General features: G+C 47.9%; 2 protein-coding genes across 6 annotated transcripts; both read right to left on the bottom strand.

The window, feature by feature from the left end:
- Positions 1-333: 333 nt before the first annotated feature.
- On the bottom strand, positions 334-14,767 carry LOC137845680 (EF-hand calcium-binding domain-containing protein 12-like). 5 transcript variants are annotated; one of them, XM_068663096.1, is made up of 16 exons: positions 14,363-14,767; positions 13,621-13,682; positions 12,879-13,038; positions 11,861-12,117; positions 11,010-11,083; positions 10,300-10,370; positions 9,351-9,468; positions 8,044-8,152; positions 7,474-7,632; positions 6,311-6,568; positions 5,929-6,123; positions 5,047-5,200; positions 4,046-4,272; positions 3,268-3,481; positions 2,297-2,546; positions 334-1,103 (listed from the first exon to the last, which is right to left on the bottom strand). In XM_068663096.1, exons 1-16 carry the CDS (start codon positions 14,463-14,465, stop codon positions 941-943), a joined length of 2,574 nt encoding a protein of 857 aa, XP_068519197.1. In that variant the 5' UTR covers positions 14,466-14,767; the 3' UTR covers positions 334-940. The 5 variants fall into 5 exon arrangements, with proteins under 5 accessions (XP_068519197.1, XP_068519193.1, XP_068519194.1 ...); XM_068663092.1 differs by lacking the exon at positions 14,363-14,767 and having other exon boundaries at positions 6,311-6,565; positions 12,879-13,838; XM_068663093.1 differs by lacking the exon at positions 14,363-14,767 and having other exon boundaries at positions 2,381-2,546; positions 12,879-13,834.
- On the bottom strand, positions 14,759-18,767 carry LOC137845434 (uncharacterized). Its single transcript, XM_068662594.1, has 5 exons — positions 17,403-18,767; positions 16,586-16,897; positions 15,262-15,416; positions 15,076-15,189; positions 14,759-14,824 (listed from the first exon to the last, which is right to left on the bottom strand). The coding sequence occupies exons 1-5, from the start codon at positions 17,419-17,421 to the stop codon at positions 14,759-14,761; spliced, it is 666 nt and encodes a 221-aa protein (XP_068518695.1). The 5' UTR covers positions 17,422-18,767.
- Between the last annotated feature and the right edge of the window lie 6,054 nt (positions 18,768-24,821).

Here is a 24,821-nt window from a genome sequence, read left to right as displayed (position 1 = left end):
ACGTAAGATCAGTTCAGGAAGGACTGCATCCCGTGGGAGGGACCCCACAGTGCAGGGGACGAGAGTGACCATGAAGGAGCAGCAGAGACCAAGTGCTATAGACCGACCATAACCCCCAAGCCCCCGATCCCCTGCGCCACTCAGGGGGAGGAAGTGGAAGAGCGCAGAAGGGGAGAAGGCATTTTTGGTTTCTTTTCGTTTCTCCCTTCTCTAGCTTGTTAGTATCAGGGAATAAATCTTACTGTCTCCCTACGCTGAGTCTGTTTTGCCTATCACAGTAATTATTAAGCGATCTCCCTGTCCTTATCTCAGCCATTTTTATCATATTTCTCCCTCTTTCTCTTTGAGGAGGGGGAGTGAGAGACCAGTTGTGGTGGAGCTTGGCCACCCACCCAAGTACAACCACCACACACCTAGTAACCTCTAAGAGCAGTCTAGAGGTCTACCTGGAAAATCCAGCAGTTGCTAGAGTGCACTGGGAGTGTTGTGAGCTCTCCAGGGGTCACAAGAGCACACCACTGGGCACAGGGATGCAACTCAAGTATGCTAAACAACACGGGTGCGTATGGGGGAGTGAACGAATGGCCGTATGGTGTTGAGATACCTCCTGCGTTAACCACAAGATCCAGTCATGTCAGCAAGCAAGCCAGAGTTCAGGAAGCTTTTGGACAACACTGTCAGATAGATGGTTTAATTTTTAGGTAGTCCTGTGGGAAGCCAGCTGTTAGACTTGATGATCAAACCCCTTGCAACTCAGGATAGTTGATGATATTCTCCATGAAGTTGGCCCAGATCCCATGAGCTGACCTGATGAGTCACAAAGCTGTGCACACATCTCATGCCGCTAGGAGAAGAACTTCAGGTGAAATGAGTTTTCTCGAATGGAGTGTCTCTAGAGGCCAAGTATCCTGGCTCTGATGAACTACCTGTAGCCAGGGTTTTAGATACCACGGTAGGCAGGCCTGGTTGGGTGAACATAGCTAAACAAGGCGTGTGCCCTGTCAGGCTCCTTATCTGGAAAGTACAGGCGCATCTTGTCCAGGAGATGGCCTGGCCAGAAGTTATTGTCGCTTGACTTTTGATTCTTATTCTTCTCAAGACGCCTAAAGAAAAATAAAGAAAAGAAGAAAAAAAAAAGTCAGAGAGAGTAGCATGTTTTATGGAAATAAAATTCTAGGCAACTTCACTGCTATTACTAGTAATGGCAAATACGAGCCTGACAAGAACCAGCTACTAGGACTTCTGGAAACCCCTGCCTGTCCTTCTTCTACATGACTGACATTGGAAATGCCAACTTGTGAAGCTGTCTTGAGAACTGATGTGTTGCCTATCACTGTAGTACATAAACTCTCTGAGATGAACTAGGAAGACTGTGCTCTATTTTGCAAAGTGTTTCTTCTCCTCAAAAGCTTCCCCAGTCTTCCAAAGCTGGATTCTTTAGGACTGCCTTTCTTCCATGAGCTCAGCTGTGAGGCTGAGTCTTTCTATTCAATCGGATTTGGGAATCACTTTGACTAAAGAAGGTGCTGCAAGTGCTATGACCAAGCTGGTAGTGGACATCCCAGTTTCATGGGTCAGGAAGGACCTTTGGACACTCATGAACTCCTTGGACAGTACAAGTCCGAAGACAGCAGGGACAAGGACAGCAAAAGAACTTGGACTCGTTTTGGAAGAAAAGCTTTTGTGGGTGACCTGAGATGCAAGAAAAATTAGGGCAAACTGCCTCTGTTCTCAGGGCTGACATTGTGTCTATGTCTAGAAAACTTGCATCTCCAGATCCTACAGATAAATGTTGAGATGCAAAGAACGTTGCTCAGGAAAACAGATCTGCCACCTGCATCTGACTTTTCTCCTGCAACGGTTAGTAACGCTCTGAAGGGTCAGTTTTCTACAGAAACAGAGGAACTGAGGTGAAATGGGAGGAAAAGAAGCACCGCCCTACTAGGAGCAGCTGGCTGCTGGCTGCACGCTGCTGCAGCAGGCTGCTTCTGCCCCCGACTGGAGAGCTTCTCCAGTCATCCAAAGCTGGATTCTTTGGGATTGCCTTTCTTACGCAAGAAAAAACATTCTCTGAGAGGATTTCCAAGAAGCGTTGGGTTGGCCTGACAAGGACCGTCTTAGGTGAGAAGTTCTGTCATCTCTGCAGTTTGGAGTACAGAGAAGCTGTTCGCCAGCACCACTGCAACCCCGCAAGTCAGCAAAAACACAGCAGTGGCCGTGTAGCTGAGAAGAGATCTCTCTTCCTCTGCTATCGCTTGCTGCTACCTTGCAGCACCCTAACGTTCCACTTTGATACCTCAGTACCGCCTCTGATGCAGTGGGAGCTGATGCACAGCAGGGCAGCAGGAAGGGACTGATCATAAGCCCTCTTTGAACCAACCTGTTTTCTGCCTCCTTGGCCTGTTTTCCTGATGCACTTTTTGACCTGGACATGCTCAGAGGAGATGTGGCGTCAGCATGTCCTGTGCTGTAGTATCCTCCAGGCTGCCTGATCTTCCTCACGTCTTCTCCTTCTTTGATGATCTTGTCTCCTGGGTGCAGCAGGCCTGTTGACAAAGCGCACAGAGAAAAGCAATGGTGTATGGACAGCCAATGCTGAATAGCCAAGAAAACTCTGTTGTCCTGTTGCCCCAAGCCTGTCCCCCTGCCGATCCAGGTCACCTCTGGGTTTGGTCGGTGATACTGACCGGGAGGGGACAGAAAAGATGGCCCCGCTCTGGAAAGGAGGAAGACGTGATGGCCCAGCAAGTGCTGAGAGGACATGATGGCCCTGGCCAACTTCACATGGGGCCTCTTCCCACATGCCCTGCCCTGGGCTCAGGAGCCCCATTTCAGCTCAGCCCTTCGCTCACGTTGCAGCTGTAGCAGTGTCCAGCTGACACAGCTCTGACTCAGCTGTGCCTGGCCATGGACCTGCTGAACCTGACCATGGTCTGACCATGACCTTTGCCTGACCTTGCACCTGCCCCATCACCATGAACTTGCCTCATTAACTGCACTCATGTCTGATCCTGGCTACCAGTCCAGGGGGACGTGGCCCTGGCTGCTCTGTAGCACTCTTTGCTATCTCAGCCCTGCTCTGGCCCTGCTGATGGTATTGCTGATCCTAACCAGCAGCATCTGCCGTGGCCCTCCAAGGGCTGCAAACATTCTCCATCAGCAGTGCCCCACCCTGAACATGCATCGTGCTTCTGGGTCTTGGGAAGAGGCAGGAGCACGTCGGGCTTAGCACGTTCACATTAGTACATTCCTTGCTCTTTGCTTTACCTCTTTGCAGCGCTTTGTCGGTGAGACAGATATTACGCTCCTTGCACTGCTTGGAGCAATTCAGATAGTTCACAACGGCATTTCTGCGATAGCGGTCAACCAGTGCTCCCATGTCACCCTCTATAGTTGATGGCAGGCAGTGTTCATCGACGGGTGCATCCCCAGATCTCACCAGCCGACACTTTTCTTTCCACTCTATCGGGCTGTCTTTGATCTGCAAGTAAAGCAATGGTCCCAGTTAGCTTTCAGTGAGGCCCTGGAGTTGCTGCATTCCCTTTGGAGAAACTACAGGCAGGGATCCATCTCAGAAGTGCGTGTAGATGGGACCCAGCACCCTGCGATGGGACCAAGCGCTTGTCTGGGAGTGCCATTCCCTTCCAGTGCCAGGCCCACAGGCAGACGCTCCCTAGAGCACCAAGCACAAGAGCAGCATACTGGACATAGGTGCCCCAGCTGAAAAAAGTCTCCCAGCCACCATCTCTTCTCTGATTGTGTCAGGTTCACTGGAGCTTGGATGACTCCATCCCCACACCTGAACATTGCTTCAACTTCCATTTCTTGACACTTCAGTTACCCAGAAAAGAGTGTTTACATCACCAGAGTGTTCAGAAGCCAAACCAGTTGTTTGAGACAGCTTGTAGCATCTCAGCTGTGAGGCACGATGTGGTCAAGGGACTACTGAGAAGGTAATATCCAGAACAATCTCCAACCTTCTCCTTTGCTGCCCACCCCACATTCGCGAGCACGTAGAGGGGCGCCTTTTTTCCCGCCACACTACCTTCTCCAGCCGTCTGCTCTCTCTTGAGCGCTTTCCAATCTCTTCCATTTCATCCCCGTCTAAATGTCGCCGGCCTGGCTCAGTGTTGACTGGGGGCACTTCCAAGAGTATTAGCTTTTCTTTGGGCTCCGTGGGAGAGCAAGGCTTCATCCCCACAGCTTTGTCCCCAGCAGAAGGTGGAGAAGTGGCAGCTTTGCAAGCGTTTCTCTGGACCCGAGGCTGTGCATCTACGGCAGTTTAGAAAGCAAACACATGAAAAGCTCAGAGAAACCCTGTTAGACAGTAGCAGAAATAAAAAAAAAAAACAAAAAAAAAAAAAACAAGGCTGATCAGTGTTTATAAGGCAAAAAGCTTTGGCATTTTGTGCAGTCTGGAGCACCCAACAGACGACGATCTTTGAATGGAAGCATCCTTTCGCTTTCAATCCAGACACACATATTACAGACGACTCCCATCTCCGCTTTGCCCCATTCAGTTTCATGCTCGCAATACACGTTCAGGCTACAAAACAATTAGTACAACAACACAGCAGCAAAATGCCTCTTCTCTCCAAGATGTGAGAAGAATGTTGCCATTACCTTCAGATAAAAATGACACAGGTACCATGGCAAGCCTTCAGGTTTGGGCTAGGTTTTAAAGAGTAGGACCTTTGAATCTGCATTGTCCAGCTGCCCTCAACAGCTGGAGAAAGGGTCTGCTTCTGATCACCAGATGATCAACGCTAACCAATAAAATCCAGTACAGGAGGTTAAACCTCGGGGTTCAGATTCTGAGTCAAACCTAAAAGATCGGATAAGCTGTCTCCCACAGATGGGCTGAGTATTGCACTTCCCCTGGATTCTTTAGCTTCTCCCCAGAGGTCTCTTTTCAGCAACCGCGTTGCAGGACAATAGTCGCAAGGAGCCATATTCTGGATCTACTTTGGCATTCCCTAATGCCACCTGTGTACTTTTAGGGCATCTGCAAGGATAGAGATTCCCAGCCCAGGGTTCTCCTCTCACCTTCGCCGGTCTCTTTGGGCTGTCCTTTCCTCATTTCCTGCCACTGCTTTTGACATTCAATCAGATCTTCACTGCTTATATAATTCCTCCGCTTTGAAGAAGTCAAGAAGATGACCACATCCTCCAGTTCCTTGTCACTGATGGGAACTTTTGTCTGGCAGCCAAAACAGGAAGCGACAGTGTGATCAATAAAAAAACAAGGCTTGGCCCAGAGTAGGGGGGGGATGAGCTTTGCTGTTGTTTTAAATGCTTTTTCAGAAAAGGCACAGAGGCAACCTGTTGAGCTTTAAGCTTTACATGAGTTTACCAAGCACTGAAAAATTTACTGGTCTTTTGCTGTCCTCTGCTGAGCTCTCAGCTTTCAATGTGCCAAACTTCTCAGCCATCTGGGCGTCAAGAAGCTAATTTGGCTTGGAACAGAACATCAGAAAACACCTGAACTGCTAAACCCTAACAGACCAGGACATGCTCTTGACAGTTCTGTACCGTTGCAGCCTGTGGAAAGTGAGGCTCAGCATGAGCTCTGCTGTGCCAACAGGTACTAAAAGGCAGTGCAGCGGGCAGACACATGAAACTGGCCAAGGAAAGACCAAGTATCAACACGAGGAAACTTGATGCCAGTTCAGGCCACGTTACTGAGCGCTGACTGTCTTTAGAGACTATGAGGCAATGAGTTTCACTCCCTCCTGGGACTCAGTCTGGGTGGCAGCTCGCATCTCTGCAGCCTTCCCTTCCCTCTTCCCTTCAACATTTCACAGGCTGTGGGAGCCATCCTCTGAGAGTAACACAAGAGAAGTTGGAGCTTTTCCACTTCTCCGGGTTGGCATGCAGCAAAACAAGGCAAAGTTGCAGCAGTTCCTTACTTTTCTCTTCCCTACATACCTCCTTGATGACTTTAATGAAGTCTGCTCTCATGATCTTTCTCTGTTCCATTCCAGCCTTTCTGAAGATGTCTACCATTGTCAACTTCTGTTGGTGTAGGAGGTTATGCAGTGCGATAAGAGCTTGAGGGTATGGTGCACAAATAAGGGGAAGGCTACCCTTCTTCCGGGTCTGGCTCCTTGGTGGTGGTGAACACTGAAAAGGAATTAGAAAATACCCTCAAATCACCGTTATCCAGAATCACTGTGCCAGCAGATGCAGAAGCGGCTGGGATAAAGCAGTGTCGCGCTGCCGACTTACAAGCAGATGCTGAGGCCGTGGCACGGCCACAAGAGATGAAGTACAGTAATCCCAAGAGTGGCACAACACCAGGTATACTTACGTCTGGCCTGTCGGTCTCGACTGACTTGCTTCTAGCCCTCTGGTCTACTCTAGCTGCCGTTATTCGTTTCCTGACTCTTTCTTCCAGTTTGGTAAAGGTAGGTTTGTGACTCAGCCATTTTTCAACATCTCCAAAGCTTTTCAGCTGAGACCGGAGTTGCTTCCTCTCCTGAATCCAAGCCTCCAGCTTTTGTAGATCATCTTTTGTATCACAGGTGATCTCTGGGGAGCTGAGGCTATCTTCTTCTTCCTGTCGCTGCTGAAAAACAGACAAATGACAGAAGCTGGTGTCCTGAGCTGGTTTCAAACAGGGAGAGTCTGGTCTTGCCACACAGGGAGCAAAAACGAATGCAACATGTGGAGCGTGGAGCAAACCTACTTGCTTTCCGTTTAAAGACAAGCATTGGATACAGTTTTCTCCCATGGTGTAGTTTGAAACCCTGCTCCAAAACCACTTCTGGCTTGACGTTAGTCAAACCATCGGTCATATGCTCGCTGCTTAAGTTAGTACTTTAACTGCGGATGAGCTTCTTACAAAATCTAGTGTTGAGATCGCATTGGTATAATGGTTTTGGAGGGGACTTCCTGCGCTGAGGCTTTTCGGAGCTATAGATGGCAAGGGTGTCTGGGCCTGCCACCAATCCCAGGTGTACAACAGCACTGAGAAATAGCCATCAGGCAGTCGCAGAACAGCATCAAGACACGTGTGCCCTGCCTCTCATCAAGGTGTTGGCTCCCTGCCCTGAAAGAGCAGCTGGAACAAAACGTCAGCTGTTACGCTCATGAAAAATGGTCTTAGTGCTCTTCATGTTAACTGAAGAGACCAGAAGTAACAGCTGCTCCTGGAGCTCTCCTGCAGCATGCTGCATCGGGAGCTGCCTCAAGCCACTGGACTTAAGTTCCAGGGCAGGGAAAAGGTGTCCTCCTGTCAAGGGACAAAGAGTATGCTTCTGCCCTCACTCTGCTAGACTGCTCTTGGCGTCCCTTGGCTTCTGCCAGGAATTCCTTCCTCATGGCAATGTGCCAGTGTTAATAAAATCAACAGCCATGTGCCCTGCTCTCTAGAGGTGGCAATACTGCCGGGACTTGGAGACCTTCACAACTCAGCTTCCCTCCAGCCAGCAAAATGCTACCCTGCGGGATGCTTTACAGGGCTTTCCGTACCTGGCCCATCCACATCTTATCCCTTCGTCCCTCATCTTGCTGTTCCAGCAGTTTTGGAAATGTGACTCTTTTTGCTTCTCTGGTCTCTTCTTTCTCCTTGCTGGCCACAGACGCCTCCAGTTTCCCTCCAACCTGCACCCCCAGTACAGAGCGTGCTTCCTAGAGGAACCCAGAAATGCAATAACAGCAGTTATTCGTCTGTTTTTGTGTGTTTTTTGTTGTTGTTGTTGTTGTTGTTTTCTTTTCCCTTGCCTTTTCCTTTTTCTGTTTTCTTTTTTCTTTTTTTTAATAGTGTTCTTCTCTCCCTCATCTTCTCTATTTTTCCCTGAAGGATTGTCAGCAATTTTTTGCTCCCAAGTTCTTACAGATGCAACCAGAAAGCCATTCTGTTATGACCTAACTCATGAACGAGCTATTTTTCAAAACAGGCTACTTTACTACCCAAGTAAAGGGATGTTTTCACAATAAACATCTAAGTATTTAGCGTGTACATCCTTCTCCTAAGATGCCCCCACATGATCATCTACAATCAAAAGAGACACAAAAATTATCTCGGACCACCTTACATACCTGTCCTGTGTGTCTATGATCTTCAGAAGTAAGCAATGGCAATTTAAGCCTCTTGCGGGGAGTTTCTTTGTGCTGCCTTCCTTCTGTGTCTGGACATACAGGGAACAGTCTGAAAATACACACCAGCAGGAGTCAGGAAGTGGATCTGAGTGCAGGAAGGGTTTCTCTTCTCCACCCTCTCTCCAAATGGAGAGACCAGGGTCGTGGAAATCTAAAGAACCATGCACATGACTCGCAGCTGCTGGGATAATGATCAGCATTTAATCACCAAGAAGATCTCAACACTGGAAGGTGCACACAGGCGCACTTACACAAGAGGTTTGAGGCCTTGGAGCTTGAGAGACTGGTGGGTGAGGATGTGTCTGAAAGTCCGCCCAGGAGGTTGCCTAGGGCGAGGAAGTTGACTCCACACCTTAAGACTGCCTCCACCAAGACAGAAAGAAGGGTAATCGTTGTAGACAACTCCCTTCTCATGGGATCAGAGGGCCCCTGTATGTCGGCCAGACCCTACCCATAGGGAAGTCTGCTGCCTCCCTGGGGCCCAGGCCAGGGACGCTGCCAGAAACCTTCCCAACCTGGCTCACCCCTCTGATTACTGTCCTCTATTGATAGTCCGGGCTGGCAGTGATGAAATTGCTGAGAGAAGCCTGGAGGCTATCAAAAGGGTTTTCAGGGGTCCGGGGCGGTTAGCAGATGGAGCGGGAGTACAGGTGGTGTTTTCCTCCATCCCTGCAGTGCAAGGCAGGGGTACAGAGTGGGTACTCCCACGTGCCCAGTGATGGGACGAGGGGGAATGGGCTAACGTTACGCCAGGGGTGGTTTTATTGGATATTAGGACAAACATCTCTACTGAAAGGGTTGTTAGGCACTGGGGTGGGCTGCCCAGGGAAGTGGTTGAGTCACCATCCCTGGAGGTCTTCAAAAGATGTTCAGATGTAGAGCTTAGTGATATAGTTTAGTGGCAGACTTGTTAGTGTCAGGTCAAAGGATGGACTCGGTGATCTTGGGGGTCTCTTCCAACCTCAGTGATTCTGTCATTCAGTACTAGGGCCGGTTCTCTTCAGTATCTTTATCGATGATCTGGATGAGGGGATTGAGTGCACCCTCAATAAGTGTGCAGACGACATCAAGTTAGGTGCAACCAGCACCTGACTTCAGAGCAATCTGAGCAACCAGCTCTGACTTCAGAGCTGATCGCACTTGCAGCAGCCCACTGGACTGAGACCTTCTGAGAGGTAGGAACCTATAAAGCATGCCACACAAGCACAAGAGCATAAGGCCACTCTGACAAATCCTTTACATCTCACCTGCCAGGAGACTCTTTTGCCTTTGTTTCCTCCTCTGCTTCTTCCTTCGCTTCAGCTGTGGCCAGTGTGCTTGGAGAAAGTCTCCTTTGCGCAAGTTTTAATGTATGAAGAAGAGACGCTGTAAACACAAAAGGAGAAAACCTCTCAGCACATCAGGCACAGATCTGCTCTGCAATGTTATAAGCTAGCTGAGGTATCCCTGTGATTCCTTCTGAGACCTGTTTTCTAGAAGACTGCAAGCCCTTCCTGACTCCAGATCCCATCTGACCTTTGATGCCCACAGTGCTGCATTACTCCTTTTGCTGTGATCTTTCTGCTGCAGCAGCAAGTCCATCCCCTCTGAACAGTGGGGGTTTTGCGGGGACACACATTTTGGTGCCTAACAATCTCTTTTGGGGCAACGATTTCTTGGAGCGGCATACATGGTTTTTCTACACAGGCTTTCTATCCTGGTGCATTCAACTCAAGCACGTTATATCTGTGATATTCATGAGGAATTAAGAATGAGGAGTTCCCAGCTTTAGAGGAGAACCAAAGTTTTGGCACAGCTTGGCAACCTTTGTGCATTCTTCTCGACACAATTTTTCTCATCAAATGACAACATGGTGATTCAAAGCGGTATGCCCAGCCCCTCAGTCTCCCACAACTCAAGACGGAGTTTGTTATTCACAGTGCTAGCGGACTTGCCAAACGCTGACTCCCTCCTGCACAAACAAACCCATAAAATGGAAGAGAGGCACCCTTTGGCACGTAATGCAGGGGAAAAACATACTTCAGCACTATCTTGTTCAAAATGCGTCCCTTGAGACTTACCAGGAGGGTAAACAGAGGCATACAGCGTGCCTCTGCTATCCCAGGCATCTCCCTGTAACCTGAGTCCCAAGCACCCCCCAGCGAGGACAACAGGGAAAGGCACAAACCTCCACCAGCAATCAGTCATTAACGTTACCTTGTGCATTAAGTATCTCTTCCTCTGCAAGACGCTCCCTAGCAAGCCGAGGTACCGCCTTAATCTCAAACCTGGAAGTAGGAAGAAGGCACCTTTCTGTGAAAAGGGCTCCTTTGCCAGATTAATGTCAAGGTATCCGTGGAGAGTCCAACACATGCCCTAAACCATTCAAACTGAGCAGTGCTGGCCTCAGAACAGCTCAGCAGCCCCTCGCTAGACAGAGGTTTGGGTTTTTATTTTGCCTCAGTGCTCCTGTGTCGTCCTGACACAAGAAGGCATTTCAGAGTTCCTTTGATTGACACGAGTTTCACCAAAGACATGGAAACATCACAGGCAGGGGACAAGCATAGATCTGGTCCTTGTTCCACCTGCTAAGAGATCCTGTCCATGTTGCATTCAAAACAACAGAAACATTAGGATCTTACTTCTTTTAGATATTTTGGCAGTTTTAACCACATAAAAGAGAAGAAGCAGATGAAACATTAGGTGAGTTGCTTCAATGCATCTGCAGAGCAACCCAGTTGCCTCTGACTGGAGTAATGGTAAAATGCAGAACACGGTCAGTAACTGAGGGTGATGCGTAAGCCCAAGCTAAGCAAAAGCAAGGATGAAATTAACTGCAAAACAGTAGTTTGAAAGAGCACTACCAATCACGAGCTGAGCACGTGTGAGTGCGCGCAGAGCAGGGCTGCAGGAACAAATATACTTACTGAGGGAACAGGTGGGCACGGCCAAAATGGCTTGGGAAGAGGGCAGTTTCTTTGTCCAGTCTGACCAACTTTTTCTGCAGCAGGGACAGAAACATCTGACATGAGTCCAAGGAAAAGAGCTCAACATTCACAGAGGCCTTTCTGTAGCTCCAGGAATTCACTGCCTCTCAGCAAACTTCTGGACAAGTGCCTCAGCCAGTTAAAACACACTGCACAGCACATGATCTGCTAGGGTGAGGAACGCTGCCAACCTTTTCACAAGGACCGTAGTTAACAGCCTCAGCCTGTGAACAAGTCAATGGAGCAAACACAAGGGAAGGCCCGTCATGAGCCTCGGCTTCCAGCTGCTGCTTTCAGTGGGGTCGCTTGCTTTAGCTATTCCTGAATGCAGCGCAAATGGGTCAGAGCTGGTGTTATCCCCAGAGTTTTTCACAGGAGTCAGAGGATTGCGTTGGCAGTGTGGAGGAACACGGAGACCAGAGCTTTTCTGCTGGGACAGGAGAACTACACCAACAGCCTGCCTGCATCCAAAAGGGCCTGGTGTCCTTGTGCCTCAGCCTCACGCCCGCAACGGGGGGGAACATCATCAGCCTAGCCGTTGCTTTGGCTTCTTTCCTGTTTATGGCGAGGCCCTTCCAGTGCTATCCTTTGCCCAGCAACGATACGACTGCACGCATTGCCAGCAGTCATACAGCAAATAAAAGAAAGAAAACAGAAAGCTCTCACTGCGATGGACTGTGCCTAGCTCCAGTGTCCTGGCAGCTCACAGCTGCCAGCAGGGCTCAGTGCCCCCACCCTTTGATGGGGCTTCAAACCCTCTCTAAGTAGGACTGCAGAAACAATAAACTTACAGCAATCAGCTTCTCTACCACGTATGTGGACTTGTTGAGACTGTGTAAAAACCCTTCAGAAAACGTCATTTTCACTCTTTGCCCTCGGATAGCAAGAGTGCCAAAATCCTTTAAGGTGAAGTCCGTGTCCTCCCTATTTGTGAGGATGCGGTAGAAGTATTGCAAGGTCTCCTCCAAACAGCTCTGCACTATTTCCTTGCTGTACGGGACGTTCAGGCGCATATTCTCATAGCTCAGCACCACTATCTTCATATCATCTGGAAAAAATGAGGAACAATGCAACTTGCACTGCAGTTGAACAGATTCAAACAAAGTGCCAGGAGCTTCCAGCTAAAACATGCTGCTGTAACTGCTGTAGTCTAAGCCTTGTACGACTCCTTAAAGCAGCTGATGTATGCCCCCCCTCAAGAGAAACTGAAATCATTCCATCAATGTACCAAGTGCACAGCTGTGACTCCTCAGCCCAGAGACAGGACCCAATGACCTCAGCCGTCTGCGGAACACAGGAGGAGGAGGCAAAAGGAATGCGGCTGGTTCCCATGCAAAGAGCCCAGGCTCAGTGCACGCCTGGTCTGGGGAGACCTGCCTCGCACTGAGACAGGCAAGCACAGGAACTCTTCCAGACAGTTCTGGACAGTCCCTGTGGCCTTCACAACTCAGGAACAAATGTCTCTGCTTTTGGTACCAATGCCCTTTACCCCAGGGCTGCCTGACAGAAGTTCCTATCCAGGAGAAGCTGAGAGTCATTGGAAAGAGAAGACCCACCCCAAATGAAGCACCAAGCTCTTAGTGCTGTGCAGGTCTCATCCATGGCACACAGTAGCCAAAGCAATGGCAGCAGTTGACAGAAATTACAGCAAATCTGGCCATTGATGGGTTTCTATGCCAGCCATCTCTTCTCTCTCTCAGGGCCTTCTGACGGCATCTGAGTTGCCTATCAGCACATCTAAACAGCAATCGGCATAACCCCTTAATATATGTACACATGGGAAAACAAGACTTTAATTGGTATTCTTACCAGGAACACGTACACAACGGTGTTTCAGGTTACGAATCTGTCCAAGAGTCTTGCACAGTGAAAACACAGGTCTCCGAAATGTGAACACCTGGCCATTTTCAAAAGATAGCCATTTCTTAATATGGAATGTCCCCAGTCCTGTTACAGTGACGGCCCGAGGCTGGTAAAGAAAAGAAGGGGAAGCATGTTTAAGTTGGAAAACAGAGTGAGGACTTGTGACATCTTGCAACGGGGTGCCCTGTGCCCTGCCCACTCCCAACGCGGCATGGGGTAAGCTGGGGGAGCTGGGAAAGCTCATGAGAAGACCCACATACTCGGGGCATTTTCTCTCCTTCCTTTGCCCCTCAAGAAAATGCGCGGTGAAGTAAAGCAGGTGGAGGAGGTCTAGCCCATCCTTCAGCTAGGTCCCTTCCAGCAATTGGGGTTAACCCTGGAAGCATCCCCAGCTGTCTGTTTGCTCTCTCCACTCTGAGAGCGAAGAACAGCGAAGCCCCAGCAAGTTCTGAACACATTTTCCTACCGTTTTGTATCTTTGATATAAATATAAATACTTGATTTTCTGTTGGGTTGGTTTCAATTATTACAATTATTTCAATTTACAGAGAAGCTGGTCTTTGGCACGCTTGGGGCACATCTGTATGTGTCAGTGCGGCTCTGGGAAGAGCAATGGCACTTGCTGGCACAGGGCTGCCAGGACTTCCTGAAGCCGTGGGGTGAGGGGAGGGGTAGGGTGCAGTCCCACCTTCGTCATCATGAGCAATTGCCGAACCTGCTTGGACACACCACCCCAAATTGTGATGACATCTGGAAAGCAAGGGAAGGACATGTCAAGCTCAAAGTCAGCAAGTCCATGGCCCATCAGCACATTTCTTTACAAGGCGTTTGCAGATGCAGGTGTGATCTAACACAGCTCCCAGGATGAATCCATCTGTGACTCTGGATGAATTTTTGACTGATACCAGTCTAACAGCTCTGCCACGTCCCAGGAAAGGTCTGCAGCTGCAGGAGCTCTTAAAAGTGTTTTGGACAAGGGAATGCAGCCTGTAGGCATCTGAAATGGGAGGGCCTCTCTTAGCCCTAAGCCTTTTCTGAGAGCCATGAGGCACAGGAGGCTGCAGCAGGAAGAAGCCACAGGCAGGGAGGGGCTCAGCCCCTTCATGAGAGGCCTTGCTGAAATGCTGACAAGTCAGCAGATCTCCTCCTGACACGTGTATTTCTGGCAGTTTCTTGGGAGCCCATCAGGAACTGCAGGAACCTCAGCCTTCTTCCAACCGTGCACGCATCTTTCCCTTCAGAGACAGATCTCCACGTGTGACCCATCAGCAAGCGGAACCCGGCCACAGGACTGCCACCACGGGCAGGGCACGACACCACACACACAGCACCCTTGGGGCCTCCCCCGCAGACAAGAACCTCGCTTTCCACAATTTGTAGAGTTCGTATCAGTCTATAGCTACACTCATAAGAGGTCCCAAATGCCTTACCATTGACAGAAAGCTTCTTGAGTGTGGGAAACGTGACCTTGGTGCAGCCCTCAACCTCACTGCAGCGCTCAATGTTGGTGATTAGCGCTTCCAAGTTTGTCATGATCCTGCTTTGGGTCAGCACGTCAGGCTAGAGAGTGAAAGATCTGTGATGTTTCCTCCCTTTTTGATGCCCTCTGTGCTTCACCAAATAGCTCCTGCACCGTCCTACGCCTCCCTTTGTCCTCTGAGACTCTGAGCTACAGGAGAGACTTCTCGTGTCCTCCAGAGAAAACTGGATGCAAGAGCCTCCTTCAATGCCCGAGCTCACTGAGGCGATGACAGAAAGGGCCTGGCACGCTGTGGCATAAGGGGAGCTGCCATTGTGATGCGGAGGTGTCCCTCTGTGACCCGTGCTCATGTCAGAGGGGTGCAGGGCCACTCCTTAACGCAGCCCCTGCGGCCCAGCCACCTCATTGGGCCCTGCAGCAAGAAGGGGGTTGCATGTTAGGGAACTGCTCCCCCATACACACGCCCTCTCCTCACTCCCCAACGAGGCTGTGAGACAGGAAGAGCCTCTGCGATGTCACCAAAAGGAGGACAGAAACTCTGTTAGTAAGGAAAGCGTCTGGATTCACAGGACTAATGGCATAATAATAATAATAATAATAATAATAATAATAATAATAATAATAATAATAATAATAATAATAATAATAATAATAATAATAAACCTGCTTTTTGACTCTCCTTCTCTTCAGTAGGAGCATGTTCCCTCTTGCTTTGGTAATGCTCTTTGTCAGTCTTTTTAGTCTCGTCCTTTGTATCTTGGCATCTCTCTGCAATAGCTGAGGAGGAAAGCTTTTTAGAGCCACATTCAGTGTCACACTTGAAAGAGGAAGTTTGCCGCAATTTCTCACCAGGCTCAGAAGACTCTTTGCCGGACAAAACGCTTTCTTTTGAAATGAGGTCACGTTCTTTTGATCTTCTTGGTTTCTCCTTGTCTCCACCATCATCACATTGGTACTGTGCGAGGTATTCATCCTTCCCAGCAGATTTCGGAGGGTCCGCGACACTGCACAAAATAAAATCACATTTCTCACTTCTGCTGAAGGATGTGAAGATTAAGAGTAAAACCTTCCAAAGGCAAACAAACAAACAAAAACCTCCGGACTACAGGAACACTCGCAAAGATATGCCATTTAGAAACCTCTCCTGCGATTAGGACACCTTCTCCAGCTCCCAGAGAAAGTGTTTTTTCCCCTCTTGCTTCTGAAGCCATTGCACTAAAAAAGCAAACGCATCTGGCTCCCTCCACATGCTGCTGCTCTGAATAAGAGCCAGAAAATTCAAAACCACCCTATTTGGTCACCCCACATAGCCGAAAAAACACCAGTTGAAACTGAGTTTTCTACCTCTCTCCCAAGAATTTACATTCACATATCCTATGACTGACAAAATAAAAGGCGGGGCTCAGGAGGAACAGCCAGTGTTGGAAATGAAAAAAAGCAGCCTCTTTCTTCAGAGTCTTAAGCCTATGCTACTAGGAAAAAACAAAACAAAACAAAACAAAACAAAACAAGAGGAGAGGAGAACAACAGCGGGAAATTTACCTATTCTCCAGGTGTTCAATTGCAAAGCCTCCTCTGGAGGATCAACAGCTGTGAATTCAGCGTGCTTAGGAGAAATCAGATCTACGTCTGAACCACAACTATTTCAGTAGCATCACTAACTTACGTTACTCTGAAGAAGCAGTCAGCACCGTTTCTATGTTAGGAAATAGCTGAGCAGAGTCTGTTATTCACAGGAATTATTCAGGCAGGCTTCTTTAGGAAGGCTGGGTTTCACTAGAACATTACTAGCCTGTAAGCCTCATGGCATCACCTTCCATCCTGACTGCTAAACCTCCTTGCTCCCTACTATCTTCTTTGCCAAGGTACAGCTGTCCACGTTTACTTTTCCTACTTGGCTGGACTGAATTTAAGAAGGGGTCCTGCAACTCTTCCTCTTGTTTGCCACTTAATCATCGCACCAAATGAAAACTATTTGCCTTTCACCTCTTTATTTCAGGCCTTCTTTCCTAGTGGTCATTCAAAACTGGGAAAAAAATAGTCTACCAAGTCGGGGTTTTTGGATTTGATAATAAATCTGCAGACTGGTAAGTCACCAAGCACTTCAACACTGTTTGAAATAATCTCTACATTAATAGGAAAGGAATTCCTCAAACACGCTGCTGCCGCTTACCTTTAGTATAGTCGTTGGATGCGATGGAGCTGTATTTCTTGCTTTCGCCTGCACTGTAAGGCTTTCTTTCCTTGTAAGGTTGTTTACTGCCCTTGCTTCTGCATTGCTCACATGAAGAGCCATCTGGAGGATGGGATTCTTCCTTCTTCTCCCGCGTTATCTTCTGGAAACGAAGATCTAAGTGTTCCAAGGACCCTTTCACTTTCCTGGTGTTTCTCTTTTTTCTTCTTTTTCTTCTCCTTTTTCTTCCTTTGCTTACGCTTGCAATTGGCATTGTCAAAGTGGAGCGCACAGAAACACAAATCCTGAAGTCTGAAAGAAACATGCAAGTTAAAAAGAGAAAAAAAAGATGTGGCACTTGTTGCCTATATGAAACTTTATGTATTTTACCACAGGTGATGATTTGCAGCATGTCAGCTATTTTGTGGTGCTTTGTGCACACGCAACTTACTTTAGATGCAGCAAACTTAAGCCCTCAGATTGAAGGACCATAGGTCCTGGTTTGTACACAGATCATTAACAATGGCTAGCTCTGAAATACGTGCAAGCAGAAAAAAACTTTTAACCTAATCCAGAATGGTGTACGGATGTGTTTCCAACTATGTGGTCCAAAGCTAGTGCTCTGACACAATTCAGCAATAGCTTTCCTATCTTCACTGATGAACCTAACAACATGATCCCCAGCCAGCTGAAGCTATCTAAGTAACTTAGAAACTACCAGAAAAAAAAAAAAAAAAGAAAAAAAAAAGAAGACATGAGAAGCACACAGAAAAGAATTAGGATAAAAAATGCGGAGTATGCTGGAATCCTTGCTTACTTGGAATCCTTCTCTCCATGTTTATCCTTGGACTTCTTTTTCTTCTAGAACTTGTGATAGTTTTGCATTTTTTTCACCACCTAAAAGCTCCTTTTCTATCTTTCTGTCTTTCCTTTCTATTTCACTTTCACTACCTTCTGCACGGGTATATTGTCTTTTTCTGTTTCCTTCTGTTTCATTTTTCTGGCGACAGTTCTCCAAATGAGCTGACACAGGTGGAAGCACATGTCTTTCACGAGAATGTCTTCCGGAATGTTGCTGAGGTACCGAGCAACGATGCAAGTCTGCTCGGGGTGTGCTAAAGCGACGTCCATCTTCATCTCTCAAGAGGGAACCGTGAGGCCATCCACTTTTGTAATGATAATGCTTATGTGACCTGCCGTAGTAAGTTGCAGTCCATTTGTCAAGGGCTGCATTGCCGTGAGAGAACTTTCTCTCTCTACTGTCTCCTGTCGCATGAGGTGAATAGTAATCATTGGAATAGCTACATCTTTCCCATCTCCGTGCTTCATCTCGATAGTATCTTTCTCTGCTCCAACTTCTTTCCCCTTTGGATCGGTAATATCTATTGCTACCTTGTTCTGATCTTCCTCCGCTGCCAGATCTGTACTTGGAATATTTGACTGCTCTTCTGCCATTCTCAGGGCTGTTTCTTTCACGAGGGAAAGATCTGTACCTGCTTCCCTCCCAGTGCTCCTGCTTGTGAGCTTTTGCTCAACAACTTCTCTGAGAGCACCTCCTCTTGCTGGAAGGACCATCTTTTTGCTCCTGTTTTGAGTCTTCTTCTCTTCTGCATCACAATGTCCTCTCTTTCTTCGGTAATGCTCTTTGTCAGGTTTTTTAGTGTCATGTATCTTTCTTTTTAATGTTTTTTGTTTGTTTGTTTGTTTGTTTGTTTGTTTTTCATGTGCATGGTGTCCTCTTCCCAGTTTTCTATCACCAAGTTCTTCATTTGGTTTAGAGGACTGGCTTTCCACAACTTTATCCAGCTTTGAAATAGACGAGTCATTAAGTCATTAACAGGTACGTAGTTTTCAGATATGTCCTTTGTGTAATACACAATAAATGTTTGTTCATTGTCTTTTGTATTATAAAAACAAGGAGTTCTGTTTGAGGAGCAGGACTTGTGAGAGCTCCCTGCTGAAGTAAGGAGCTGTATAATACTTGGCTAGACACTGAAAATTCTTTTGCTTAATGTAACAAAAAAAAGAACCCCCTCCCCTTCTCTCCTTCTGCATCTCAGTTGCCTCTTTTGTTCAAAGACACTGCTGCAAAGCTCATGTAACCACCTCCTGATAAGTTGCTAAAGTGGTGTATCAACATCTTGCCTTCCTGTCTCACGCTGGGCCAACATGACCAAATAAAAAAAAAAGTTGAACCACAACGCCGAGGAAGACCACGGCCTTCATCTTCACGACCACCAGAGGGACAGAGACGACCCCCTAGCAACAGTGCGCGCAGTCGCAGAATATACCAGGATGTGCTGCGTAATCCCGGAATTACCAAAATATAAAAAGGGACCCTGGCGGGGGTGAGGTGCGCGCCGTTGGCGGAGCCGAGACTCCCCGGCCGCCCAGCGCTGTTTTGCTTGCTGTTGCTTACTCAATAAACTCCTTTCTATTATTAATGCAATGCTCTCTGAAAATTTATTAAGGGGGCAACTTACAACACTTTGTACCTTGGCATTTATGTGTAATAGCTAAGCATGACCGGAGTGACTCGCCGAGACGCTCGGCTCTGGGGCGGACACGTTGTGCAGCGGAGCGGGGGATCGAGGCGGGCGGGGCTTGTTTCCCGGCACCGAGGCCACCCGAGGCCACCCGAGGCAGCCGAGGGAGCCGGCAGGCGCCGGCAGCCCTCGCGAGGGAGGCTGCCGAGCTGTGGGGGGAGCCGGCAGCGGCAGCGGCGGGCCGTTCACGTCGGGCGCCGCCGCCATTTCGCGGCCACTCGCCGAGGCGATCGGCTCGGGGGAGGCGCGTTGTGCAGCGGAGCCGGGGATCGAGGCGGGCAGGGCTTCCGCCTCCCCTCCCCCCCGGAAAATCGCTTTTTCTGTAAAATCGGTGACAGGTTTTCAGAACTCCAGTGTCACACTGCGAGAAACACTCTGTAGGCAGTAACATAGGCTCAGGCGAGGATCTCCGTCAGTGAAGTAGCATTTTTATTCGCGGTTGCAATGGCGGGCGTCCCACAAGCAGGAGCGCACCTACTAGTCACATCGTACAGTTTATATCCTTTATTTCCCGACGACCGGGAGCCTCCTGTTTCCCCATTGTCTGGGTAATCCAGGCTCACAACCTATCCGATGCTTCACAGACAATACATGGCTTTCAGTTGCCAGCCTGTTACTTTTCCAATTTCTTCTGACTTTTTGTGCTCTTTAAAGGGGTAATGTTTCTTCACTTATCTGACTTGACACCGTGATTTTCGAGTTCAAGTTTGTATTTATTTATTTATTTATTTTTTGTAAGGAGATGTACCAAGCTGTCTTTTTTTACTAAAAATTGTTTCATCAGCACATTTCTCTATCTTCTTAAGCCTATACTAGTAGGGAAAAACAAAACAAAACAAAACAAAACGAAACGGAACAAAAAACAAGTGCAAGAATAGCAGGGCTCCTCAGTCTACATCATGTGGTCGCTTTTTCCAGGTGAAAAAGCGGGGCCATAAGTGGCAGTACACCCTCTCTAAGTAGGACTGCAGAAACAATAAACTTACAGCAATCAGCTTCTCTACCACGTATGTGGACTTGTTGAGACTGTGTAAAAACCCTTCAGAAAACGTCATTTTCACTCTTTGCCCTCGGATAGCAAGAGTGCCAAAATCCTTTAAGGTGAAGTCCGTGTCCTCCCTATTTGTGAGGATGCGGTAGAAGTATTGCAAGGTCTCCTCCAAACAGCTCTGCACTATTTCCTTGCTGTACGGGACGTTCAGGCGCATATTCTCATAGCTCAGCACCACTATCTTCATATCATCTGGAAAAAATGAGGAACAATGCAACTTGCACTGCAGTTGAACAGATTCAAACAAAGTGCCAGGAGCTTCCAGCTAAAACATGCTGCTGCAACTGAGCGACAGTTGATACCATGATGCACCAGCACCGCATATAAGGTGTACAGGAGTGGTTCTCCAATTGACTGCGACACATAGGCTCGAAGGTCCAAATACTCAGGATATTTTACCTCCTAAAGAGAGACCATGAAGATAGAAAAATTATCCCAGAGTACTTCGTGGACTAGCCAGAGAAAAACACTTCCAAAAAACACAGTCTAGAATTACATGGATATATTTCTTGATTCACTAAAAATAAGTCTTCCCATAAACAACGTTTAATACTAGAAGTTGCAGAGAGCTGTTTCGTGATGAATTAGCCTTCTCAGAGGAAAGCATATACTTCTTGTATATGAACTGTGAGGCCATCCGCTTTTGTAATGATCATCTCGATCATCATTCGGTTCATCTCGATAGTATCTTTCTCGGCTCCAACTTCTTTCCCCTTTGGATCGGTAATATCTATTGCTACCTTGTTCTGATCTTCCTCCGCTGCCAGATCTGTACTTTGAGTATTTGACTGCTCTTCTGCCATTCTCAGGGCTGTTTCTTTCACGAGGGAAAGATCTGTACCTGCTTCCCTCCCAGTGCTCCTGCTTGTGAGCTTTTGCTCAACAACTTCCACGCTCTGAGAGCACCTCCTCTTGCTAGAAGGACCTGCTTTTTGACTCTCCTTCTCTTCAGTATGAGCATGTTCCCTCAGGTCTCTGAGGCCTTAAAGAGCCCTGTGGGACCACAGTCAGAAACGTGTGGTTTACCGGACAGTGAGGGAACTGTGGGCTCGTTTACTGATCCTTCTGCTACACCATCGGCCCTCCCACCGCTACTGCCATCGCAGGCCTTTGCTGTTGCACCCCCTGCTGATCTGGACGTGCTTTTTGACCCAGGCTGTATTGGCCTTGAAAAGGAGACGGATATGTTTCCCTTCGATCCAGGAAGAGTGGGATGCATGAGGCCCGAAAGCCTAGTTGCTTGACAACTGAACATGTTGTTCCCACCACTAGCCTTGGAATTCTCCGGTGTTTGTAATCAAGAAAAGGAATGGAAAATGGAGACTGTTATTAGTCATGGAAGATATGGGAGCACTTCAACCAGGCCAAATATGCTCCCCCAGTCATGGACATTGACATTAATAGACTTAAAGGATTGTTTGTTACCTTTTCTGATTGTACATATGTATAGGCGTACTCGGGTTTAGTATGTAAAAGAAATGTTCTGTATATTTAGAAGGTTTGATGTTTTTGTGTGCGTGTTCGTAGAGCATAGACTCCCTGTGCACTCAGTGCTGTTTACTTGCCTTTTATAAATATTACTAAATTCAGATTGAGTTGAGACTTCATTTATAACAGTATTATTATTATTATTATTAATTTTCCTTTTGTTTCTGTCCTAATAAACTGTCTTATCTCAACCCACAGGACTTAATTTCTTTCTAATTCTCTCCCCCATCCCAGAGAGGGAGGGGGGAGGGTGAGCAAAGCGCTATGTGGTGCTTAGCTGCCAGCTGGGTTAAGCCACAACAGTCTTTTTTAATGCCCAACATGGGGCACGAAGGGTTGAGATAACGACAGACCTGACCAGTGTGTGTTAAAACAAAATTGGTATATTAGATCTGCTTAATAGTTGATAGTCACAATGTTGATTGCTTTGATCTCAGGTCTGCTGTGCCTGTTCTCCAAATTGAGTTATATAGCACATTACTTACTGTATGTGTTCCCTGACGTGATGTTTATCCTTTCCAGGGTCTGGTTTACGATTATTATTTTACTGTACATGTAGTGGGTTTATGTGGCAAGGTTTTGGTAGCAGGGGGCAATAGGGGTGGCTTCTGCGAGTAGGATCTAGAAGCTGCCCCATGTTTGGTAAGGGCCCCACTGCTGGCCAGAGCTGAGCCAGTAAGTGATGTTGTTTTGCCCCTCTGTGAAAGCATATTTAAGACAGGGAAAAAAACACTGTGCCACACAGCAGCTGGGAGAGTGAGAAGAGTGAGGAACAGCATTGCAGGCACCAAGGTCAGTGAAGAAGGAGGGGTAGAGGTGCTCCAGGTGCCAGAGCAGAAGTCCCCTGCTGCCTGTGGTCAGGACCATGGTGAAACAGGCTGTCCACCTGCAGTCCGTGGAGTACCATGGTGGAGCAGGGTTCCATGCTGCAGCCCGTGGAGAAGACCACAGTGGAGCAGGTGGACCTGCACTAACAGAGGCTGCAGCCTGTGGAAGACCCCCGCCAGAGCAGATCCCAGGCCAGACCTGTAGCCCATGGAGAGGAGCAGGTGACCTGTCAGGAGCTGCTGCCCAGGGGGATCCCAGGTTGGAGAAGTTTGCTCCTGAGGGATGGATCCTGTGGTACAGACCCATATCTGAACCAGTTCTTGAAGAGCTGCTGCCTGTGGGAAGCCCACGTAAGATCAGTTCAGGAAGGACTGCATCCCGTGGGAGGGACCCCACAGTGCAGGGGACGAGAGTGACCATGAAGGAGCAGCAGAGACCAAGTGCTATAGACCGACCATAACCCCCAAGCCCCCGATCCCCTGCGCCGCTCAGGGGGAGGAAGTGGAAGAGCGCAGAAGGGGAGAAGGCATTTTTGGTTTCTTTTCGTTTCTCCCTTCTCTAGCTTGTTAGTATCAGGGAATAAATCTTACTGTCTCCCTACGCTGAGTCTGTTTTGCCTATCACAGTAATTATTAAGCGATCTCCCTGTCCTTATCTCAGCCATTTTTATCATATTTCTCCCTCTTTCTCTTTGAGGAGGGGGAGTGAGAGACCAGTTGTGGTGGAGCTTGGCCACCCACCCAAGTACAACCACCACACACCTAGTAACCTCTAAGAGCAGTCTAGAGGTCTACCTGGAAAATCCAGCAGTTGCTAGAGTGCACTGGGAGTGTTGTGAGCTCTCCAGGGGTCACAAGAGCACACCACTGGGCACAGGGATGCAACTCAAGTATGCTAAACAACACGGGTGCGTATGGGGGAGTGAACGAATGGCCGTATGGTGTTGAGATACCTCCTGCGTTAACCACAAGATCCAGTCATGTCAGCAAGCAAGCCAGAGTTCAGGAAGCTTTTGGACAACACTGTCAGATAGATGGTTTAATTTTTAGGTAGTCCTGTGGGAAGCCAGCTGTTAGACTTGATGATCAAACCCCTTGCAACTCAGGATAGTTGATGATATTCTCCATGAAGTTGGCCCAGATCCCATGAGCTGACCTGATGAGTCACAAAGCTGTGCACACATCTCATGCCGCTAGGAGAAGAACTTCAGGTGAAATGAGTTTTCTCGAATGGAGTGTCTCTAGAGGCCAAGTATCCTGGCTCTGATGAACTACCTGTAGCCAGGGTTTTAGATACCACGGTAGGCAGGCCTGGTTGGGTGAACATAGCTAAACAAGGCGTGTGCCCTGTCAGGCTCCTTATCTGGAAAGTACAGGCGCATCTTGTCCAGGAGATGGCCTGGCCAGAAGTTATTGTCGCTTGACTTTTGATTCTTATTCTTCTCAAGATGCCTAAAGAAAAATAAAGAAAAGAAGAAAAAAAAAAGTCAGAGAGAGTAGCATGTTTTATGGAAATAAAATTCTAGGCAACTTCACTGCTATTACTAGTAATGGCAAATGCGAGCCTGACAAGAACCAGCTACTAGGACTTCTGGAAACCCCTGCCTGTCCTTCTTCTACATGACTGACATTGGAAATGCCAACTTGTGAAGCTGTCTTGAGAACTGATGTGTTGCCTATCACTGTAGTACATAAACTCTCTGAGATGAACTAGGAAGACTGTGCTCTATTTTGCAAAGTGTTTCTTCTCCTCAAAAGCTTCTCCAGTCTTCCAAAGCTGGATTCTTTAGGACTGCCTTTCTTCCATGAGCTCAGCTGTGAGGCTGAGTCTTTCTATTCAATCGGATTTGGGAATCACTTTGACTAAAGAAGGTGCTGCAAGTGCTATGACCAAGCTGGTAGTGGACATCCCAGTTTCATGGGTCAGGAAGGACCTTTGGACACTCATGAACTCCTTGGACAGTACAAGTCCGAAGACAGCAGGGACAAGGACAGCAAAAGAACTTGGACTCGTTTTGGAAGAAAAGCTTTTGTGGGTGACCTGAGATGCAAGAAAAATTAGGGCAAACTGCCTCTGTTCTCAGGGCTGACATTGTGTCTATGTCTAGAAAACTTGCATCTCCAGATCCTACAGATAAATGTTGAGATGCAAAGAACGTTGCTCAGGAAAACAGATCTGCCACCTGCATCTGACTTTTCTCCTGCAACGGTTAGTAACGCTCTGAAGGGTCAGTTTTCTACAGAAACAGAGGAACTGAGGTGAAATGGGAGGAAAAGAAGCACCGCCCTACTAGGAGCAGCTGGCTGCTGGCTGCACGCTGCTG

Source organism: Anas acuta, chromosome 28 (assembly GCF_963932015.1).
Source record: "Anas acuta chromosome 28, bAnaAcu1.1, whole genome shotgun sequence".
Taxonomy (NCBI): Eukaryota; Metazoa; Chordata; class Aves; order Anseriformes; family Anatidae; genus Anas; species Anas acuta.
Note: the sequence above shows the minus strand (reverse complement) of the source record. Positions and strands in the feature narration are given on the sequence as shown.

Bases quoted from the DNA above. Each gene is read 5' to 3' on its own strand.
- LOC137845680 (XM_068663096.1), bottom strand. From the start codon at position 14,465: ATGACAAACTTGGAAGCGCTAATCACCAACATTGAGCGCTGCAGTGAG. The intron at 13,039-13,620 runs GTGGGACTGCAC...TTTCTTTACCAG, and splicing joins AATTGCTCATGATGACGAAG to CCTCGGGCCGTCACTGTAAC. The intron at 2,547-3,267 runs GTAAAGCAAAGA...CTTTGTCAACAG, and splicing joins CGACAAAGCGCTGCAAAGAG to GCCTGCTGCACCCAGGAGAC.
- LOC137845434 (XM_068662594.1), bottom strand. The intron at 15,417-16,585 runs GTAAGCGGCAGC...TATTTTGTGCAG, and splicing joins ATCCAACGACTATACTAAAG to TGTCGCGGACCCTCCGAAAT. The intron at 15,190-15,261 runs GTGAGAAATTGC...TTTCCTCCTCAG, and splicing joins CAAAGAGTCTTCTGAGCCTG to CTATTGCAGAGAGATGCCAA.